Source organism: Rhincodon typus, chromosome 25 (assembly GCF_021869965.1).
Source record: "Rhincodon typus isolate 14 chromosome 25, sRhiTyp1.1, whole genome shotgun sequence".
Taxonomy (NCBI): Eukaryota; Metazoa; Chordata; class Chondrichthyes; order Orectolobiformes; family Rhincodontidae; genus Rhincodon; species Rhincodon typus.
This window is the reverse complement of record NC_063356.1, coordinates 31,856,449-31,864,210: the sequence shown is the minus strand read 5'-3', so window position 1 is coordinate 31,864,210 and position 7,762 is coordinate 31,856,449. Positions and strand designations below refer to the sequence as shown.

The 7,762-nt window shown below is 39.4% G+C and overlaps 1 protein-coding gene across 3 annotated transcripts in view; it reads left to right on the top strand.

Annotated features, from left to right (window-relative positions):
* Positions 1-7,762, top strand: part of tbc1d22b (TBC1 domain family, member 22B) — a 1,108,217-nt gene that overhangs the window by 1,065,163 nt on the left and 35,292 nt on the right. For 2 of the 3 annotated variants that reach the window (XM_048611940.1, XM_048611939.1), the window contains one exon: positions 505-600. The exons of the other annotated variant lie outside the window; for it this stretch is intronic. In XM_048611940.1, the coding sequence (XP_048467897.1) occupies positions 505-600 (96 nt within the window). The remainder of the gene's footprint in view (positions 1-504; positions 601-7,762) is intronic. 3 annotated transcript variants of the gene reach the window in all.

Below are 7,762 nucleotides of genomic sequence, written 5' to 3'. Positions count from 1 at the left end.
TGTGTTCATTCAGCTCTACACCTTGCTATCTCAGATTCTCCAGCATCTGCAGTTCCTACTATCTCTGAAACGACTTTCTTGATATGTAAGCTACCTCTTCTCACTGGAAAAACTTGCTCGGCATTGGGTGAGTTCAGCATCGTCATTCCTAACCAAAACTACATTAAGGAAGCGATTATTTCAACAATCAACCTTTATGATTGCCACAATTATAGTGTTCTCTTTTATGATACCAACTGGTCTCGTACAGTAGTTTTTTTTAAAAAAAACTATTCTCAGTAAAAATTGTTTTTAAAAATCAGGAGCTAATGTTCCTTGCAAGATTTAGAGAATCAATTACCATTATTGAATAATACAATTGTCCGTGTTACATCTGTCTGATAAATTGGGATGATGTTTTGCCCTTTGTTTGACAGCCTCCTACTGTAGATTGGAATTTATTGCTTTATACTACTGGGCAATCTTGCCCCTGTAGTAATTCCTGTTGATATGATTCTTTTACAGTCAGAGCCAGATGGATTTTCTCACTTTCACTTGTATGTCTGTGCTGCTTTCCTCATTAAATGGAGAAAGGAAATTTTGGAAGAAGACGACTTTCAAGTGAGTAACAAAATATATGTTATGTATATTAGATTCTCCATATCTGGCTGTTGCTAATCTGCTTAAAACTGAGGATACTATAATCAAATTTCCATTCAAAATGAATAATATCTTTTTGAAGCAAATGATCCATAGAAAGCAAGTGATCCATAAGGTGTCATCCTTGTTTAAGTGACAGCAACTTTGCCTATGGATTAGAAAATTAGCGGTTCGATCCTCCTCCGGCGATTTCAGCAGAAGCTGGGTACTTTACTACAATGTTGAAGGAGGAATTTCATGAGGGTGGCCCTGTTTGCTGTCTTCAGTAGATGTAAAAAATGACGTGATAATATTCAAAGAAGAGCAGGTATTTCCCGGTGACCTGAAGTGTTATCATCTCTCAAACAAAACCAGTGAAGCAGATTGAGATCATTTATCTCATTACCATTTGCGGATCACACAATGTTTCATTACATTGCAATGTTGATTGCGCTTCACAAATATTTGTTGACTTGAAAGTACTTTGGAATACCTGAGGTTGTGAAAGTTGCTCATTCCTTCTTTCTTCCTGATTAAACAGCAGTCCAGTTCAAATCCATTATATTCTGTTCCATATTTTCAAGGGAAACAATTCCTGTTCTTTAGTTTTTTAATGTCTCCCTTTGTTATAAAGTATTAACAAATGCATTGAAAAACCAAAGGTAAGTCATATTCCACAGAAGGAGTTGCAAATCCATGATAACAAATAGGAGCATTCAAGGTTGCCATGTTCATTTCAAAACTCTAACAAAATATCAGCTCAGTCAATGTCTTCTCACACTGCCTCAACTAATAGTTGTGGATTCTGTTGTTCTAGGGAATTCATAATACCAATCAATACCAGTTCCCTGCTTCATCTGGTTTCAGTGTTATCTAAAGCTTAGGCAGTTGTCCATGAAGACTTTCAATTTAGATTTGGGCTTGCTACAATAACAAGATTAAATAATAATTGATGATATCTGCCGTAAGATATAAGACCTTGCAGTATGATATAATTAGTCTTATTAATCTTGAAATTTATACTTACATACAATCACCCAGTTTCAAGTCTTTTGTCATTTTACAAATTAAATCACTTTTCTCAAAATGTAACCGTCAGCAATAGCTCTATTCATCAAGTCTTAAGGCAATAAATCTCTCCTCCAAGTTGATCAAATGCTTTGACTTTAATCAGAAAAAGAATCTATATTACCTCTGATTTATTAACAAACATGAGTTACCGCAAACAAGAACTACCATGTAGAAAAGTTTGATTTTTACAACTAGGACCTTTTTCAGTAAAGTTTCAGAGTAAATAAGACAGACAAGTCTGCGCTCAAATTGTGGGCAAAGGTATCAGTGACTTCAGGCTGTAAGGACTGTAAGTGGTATCACCGTCTTAGACAGCAAAGCAGAAATGATCTATCAACATCAGCTATAATATCATACTAACGACAGCGTGATGAGCACTTTGTCCATTGTTTAACTTCAAAATATGTATTATCGTTTCAATCAAGTGGAAATACTGACTTAATGAAGACTGTTATGATTACAAAGCAATGTTTTCTAGAGATTTGAAACAGTGAGGCAAGGGTTTTAATAATCGAGCAACATGAATCTTTCATTGTTTTTATTAGACAAATATATACCTATATTGTTATTCATTGTGCAGTTTGTCAGTAGTAACAACTTGCATCTATGTAGTGCCTTTAACATTGGAAAATGCCCCAAGTCATTTCACAGGTATGTAATCAGACAGAACTAGAAATCTTATGATGGCTATCCATACGTCTTAGCAGAGGTTGGTTCTAAAGTAAGTACTAAAGGAGCATTGGGAATTGAAGAGGCAGAGTGTTTTTGAGAAGAAATTTCTGAACAGAGCCTAAACAACAGTCAATAGTGGGCTAAAGAGAGGAAAGGCATACTAGCATGTTTTGACCTGGAGATCGAAAGGGGTAAGACAATGAAAAGATAGAAACTTGTGGATGTGTGTTTTAAATGTGAGGTGTTGAGGAACTAGAATTTATTGTTAAGAGGGGGCACAAGGTTAGAAGCATCAGCGGTTTGATTGAGCTGAAAATTAGGAAGGGCTAGGGAGCATAAAGAACAGAAAGAAGACGACTGGAGTTTACAAGAGCATGAAAAAGAGTTCAGCAATACTTTGTCTGAGCCAGAAGCAAAAGCACTTGCTGTTAAAGGAGCATGTAATGGAGAGGACATAAAGTAAACTCAATGTTATATTATTAGTTCTTGGAGTATGAATATCGCTGGCAGGGTCCAAACTTACTGTGCACAACCATTTGCTCTTGAGAGAAGTTGTTGGTGAGTCATCTTCTTAAACTGCTGAAATCCTTGTTGTGTTATGTCAGGAAGGTAGTTCCAGGATTTGATCCAGTGCTGGTGAAGGAACAATGATATGAATGGTTATCCTGATTTAGAATTATAAGTTTGTTGACTGTGTCAAAAACCACATAGAGATCAATAGTGGTGATGATCCACCACAGTTTCAGAGATGCCAAATGTGATTTTGATTGTCCCAAGACTGATTTGGTTTCAATGTCAGAATTCTGTTTAGAGTAATTTAAGCATGAAGTTTTGGGAAAGACAGGCATGAACTCAGGGAGGCAATAATATATTCAGGGACTTGGGCAAGAAATGTAAATTAGATGTGAGGCAGTACTTTGGAGAAGTCAAATGGAGAAATCAAAGTGGATATCTTGAGGACCAAATGGTATTGACAGTTTTGAAAGCTGGAGATAGATTCTGAAGATTGTAAATGATGCACTATGTTGATTTGTGTGAGATCAGAACGAGAAGTTGGATGGTCAGCAGTTATGTTAATCAGATGGTGGGACTCCTCGTAAAGATTAGTTGGAAAGGCATGAGTGAAGATAGAAGAAAAACTAGAGAAAGATGTGGGTTAAGGTTAAGGGGGAGTTTGGAAGTTGTTGGCTCCATGGCCAAATTAAGGGACCACCAGGAGGCAGCAGCAGAGGCGGTTGAACAGTAGGCCTTAGTCACAAAGAATTGTATGAGATCCTCACATTTGTTGTTGCGGGATCGTATAGAATACCAGAGTAGAAAGCCTTACAGTGATGTTTTATAGTGGAGGGAGAAAAGTCTGTGTGTCATCTTTATTTTCCAGCATGTTTTGAGACTATTCAGTGACTTTGGCAGAGGAATTTCTTCTTGTGTTTAATGTGATGGTGCATAATTTGACAATGGATGACTGAGCGATACACATTCAGGCCTGTAACCCTTGAGCCCAGAAGGGAAATTCGGAGCATATCAGGGAAATGACAAGAACACATTGGAGTAATTGGCTGCAGAAGTGTTATGGTAAATTTGGGACCAAAGTCAAAACAGTTGGAATTTTGAAATAGCAGATATAATGTAATTTTGGGAGAGATTATCCTAAGATAAAATGCCAAGGGGAGTGGGTTGTGGATGGTGAGAGATGTAACATAATTATTTGATATTGCTTTGTCTGTGGAGGAAGCCATGGGAAAAAAGCGATCATGTGGCTTGTGTAGTAACCATGGTACAGTGAATGAGTAGAAGAGCTTTTATGCAGAGATCATTCGAGTGAAAAAGAAGGCAAGATGAATGAAGTTGAAAAACGAAAGCAAGGATGAAAAGTAGCTGAGGGTACCGTAAAGACCATATCATCTTATTTTTCTATATTTTTGATTGTGGACTGTATATGATTGAAGTTTTGACTGGCAATAAGTAGCAGGTTGATCTGTGGATTAGTGACCATTCATCAATGACAAAGGATGCCTATCTGCTAACAACTATGTAATTGACTTAAATTGCCTTTGGTTGAGTGCAGACAAACAGTTCAGCTCTGGACAGTGCCTCATGCTGGGTTAGTGCAGGGTCCAAGGTGAGGAGAATAGGAGGATGGGGAGAGGAGGAGGATAGTGTAGATGCTGCCATTGTGCTGGTTATACTCAGTCTGTGATTGTTAAATCACTGGACTGAGGGAGTTTTTGTTTTTAATAAAAATTAAACTGGGTTGGGGTTTTATAATATCACTGAACTGGTGGGGAAGTAGTTTATAAAATTACTGGGCAGGTAGGAGTTTTTATAAGCACTGGGCTGGGAGAGTGTTGTAAGATTATTGGGTTGGGGCATATATAAAAATACGAAGGGGTGGGCTGACATTGTGAAGCAAACCCTGAATCACCAATGTCCATGGGGAGGCCTTAGACAATATTGACCACTTCCTATCCCTCAGAAGTGTCCAGTCGGCCAAAGCAGCTGTTGATGAAGAGATCCAGCATCACCTCCAGTGTGCTAATGCAGCCTTCAACTGGCTGAGGAAAAGGGTCTTCAGGAACAACAACATCAGATCCGACACCAAGATCATGGCCTACAGACCTGTGGTGGTTCCTGCTGTCCTGTATGGTTCTGAGATGTGGTCTGTTTGCAACAGGCACCTGAAGGCACTAGATCAGTACAAACAATTCTGCCAACGCAAGATCCTGCGAATCCACTGGGAAGAAAGATGCGCCAACACCAGTATCCTTTACCGGGCTACTGTCCCCAACATCGAGGCACTGACCACCCTTCATCGGCTATGATGGTCTGGGCGTGTTGTCCACATGATCAACACGAGACTCCGCGAGCAGGTGCTCTACTCCCAGGTGGACAGAGAAAACGTATCAGCGATAGCCTCAAGGCCTCACTGGCAAAGTGCGGCTTTCCCACAGACACCTGGGAATCACTGGCCCAAGACCGTTCAAAGTGGAGGAGGAGCATCCGGGAAGGCGTCGACCACTTCGAGACTTGCCATCAGGTTAAAAATGGAAGCCAGGCAAAAACGGTGAAAGGAGCATGCTGCCACATCAACAGCCCTTTCCGTGACAACCACCTGCCCCAAGTGTCAGAGCCTGTGGTAGTCATAGAAGTCTGTACAGAAGTCTAGATTCACCCTGAGAGTGTAAGAGAATCATCCTTGCATGCGAGTTACTGGCGATTGATGTAATTGACTCCCAGCTGGCTGAACAGCTTAGGGTGGAAAAGTCTGAGGGGAAAAGCCATCAAATCGTTGCAAGAGTAGGAATTGTCTCTTCTCTCTGCAATAAAAGAAACCTTTGACCTTAAGTAAGCCAGTTTATTTTTCCCTCAGCAGTTGCTGCAAACTGTTAACTTTACCAGTGAGTCATAGAGTTTATAAGTATGAACCAGCCACCCACTGCCTACTGTAAGCAAGTGAAAGTACCTGAAGAAGGACCAACACATCATGAGAAGCAGAAGGCTCACCTCGGCAAACCCTGTGAACAGGGATCATTAAACTGCCAGCCTAGATTTTCCTTCCACCCATCACATCCATCAATCTGTCTGTTTGGTGGGTAGAGGGGGTAATATTGTGAGAGGCATCAAGCTTTAATGAGTAGTGTTTAATGTTGATGGTTCATAACAGTTTATGTATACTTAGAATCTATTTACTTGTAATAAATAGTCATTCTTGTTAAGTACAGAAACCTGGTTCTTGCTCTCTGTCAACCAGGGCCTAAAAGGAAAATTGGGGAATTTTGCGTACTGTTATAAAATGCTTAACGTTTGATATGACCTTGGGAATAGCAGGCTTCAGTTCCAGTGTGCTACCCCAATGAGGCATAACAAAGTTTTCTGGCCAGTCCAGGATTAGTTTGAAATAACGGTAGCAAGGACTTAAACAGTGTTATTAGTGAATAAGATAGATGAAGAAAAACACACATTCTCTGCTGCATTTAAGACATTGCAATGGAAACGGCAAAGAATTTCCCAAAGGAGCAGAGTTGGTCCCCAGCAATCTTAAGCAAACTTTCAAGGACGAGTTGATTGAATTGATGGGTGAACTAGAGGTAGCATTGCATGGCTGATGTAATGGAGGCATTAGTGCAACACTTGTATAGAAGAAATACAAGGGAGAGCAGTTATTCTGGATAGTTGGGCATCAGAATTAGGCGATATTTAAGCAGATGGAGCATGAGAAGAAAGTGAAGAAATTAGAGTTGGCACAGAAAGATAAGGAAAGATGAATGGAGTTGATAAGGATGGAAATAATAAAACTAGAATTCAAATTGCCAAGGAAAAAGAGAATGTGAGGGAAATGAAGATCAGTTTAAAACCTTGCAGTTAAAACAGGAAACGTCAGACTCTCATGCAGGTCTTGGTGTGGAGATTATTGGTCATGATTTGAATTTATTTAAATTTGCAAATACCCTACAAATTCTTCATATCATTTGGGAGAAGGGCTAGACAAATGAATTGAATAAAAGAGGACTGGACACGGTTCATGCTGTGTTAGTTGACAGGCAAAGCACAGGAAATTTATGCCTTACTGTCAAATGAGGTTCCTAAAGATTATGATGCTGTAAGGACAGCTATATTGGCTGCATGTGATTTAGTGCCTGAGGTATACAGGCAAAGGTTCCAGAATTTAAGGAAACATCTGGGGCAAACATTTATTGAATTCAGACAAGGTAAGTAGTCATTTTGACAGGTGGATACAAATGTGAGAAGCTGGAACGGCATATGAAAAGAAGTTATTCTCTGCGAAGAATTTAAAAACTCCATGTTAAGGACCAAAGGGAACTGCTGGACATGCAGCAATAGTGGCTGGCAGTTATGAACTAATCCCTTAAAATAAACCTATTTTCCATTATCCCTGTAAATTCAATAGGGATAAAAAAGGACAAAGTGAAAGAAGGCAAGTGACCAAGATAAGGATTAGCTAGCTGGGAATACCCTTGGGGCTTTCATTCGAATCAGAAGGGAAAGTACTGAGGCTACAAAGGAAAATCAGAAGCTGAGGTGGCAAGGTAGGACATATTTGTTAAGAGTACTGGAAGTTACAAGGAAAACACTTGGGACTTATTGAAGTTTGTAAAAATTAGTCCAAAAAGGAGACTTGGAAGGAGAAAAGGCCAAGGGTCAGATTGTAGCTTTTACAACAAGAGAGAGAGACTGAAGGAAACACTGCAATGAGTATAGAAGTAGATGAGAGATATGAAGGGTTTTTGTCTACTGAAAAGATAGCCCCTTTTTCTTCAAATGAAGCATTCAATCCCATAATGAAACTAAGATACAGGAACTACTCAAACTGTCTTGCTGAAGGAGGATTTGTTTTTTTTCCTCAAAATTCAGGGCAAGTCAGTGTTAATAAATGAGATAG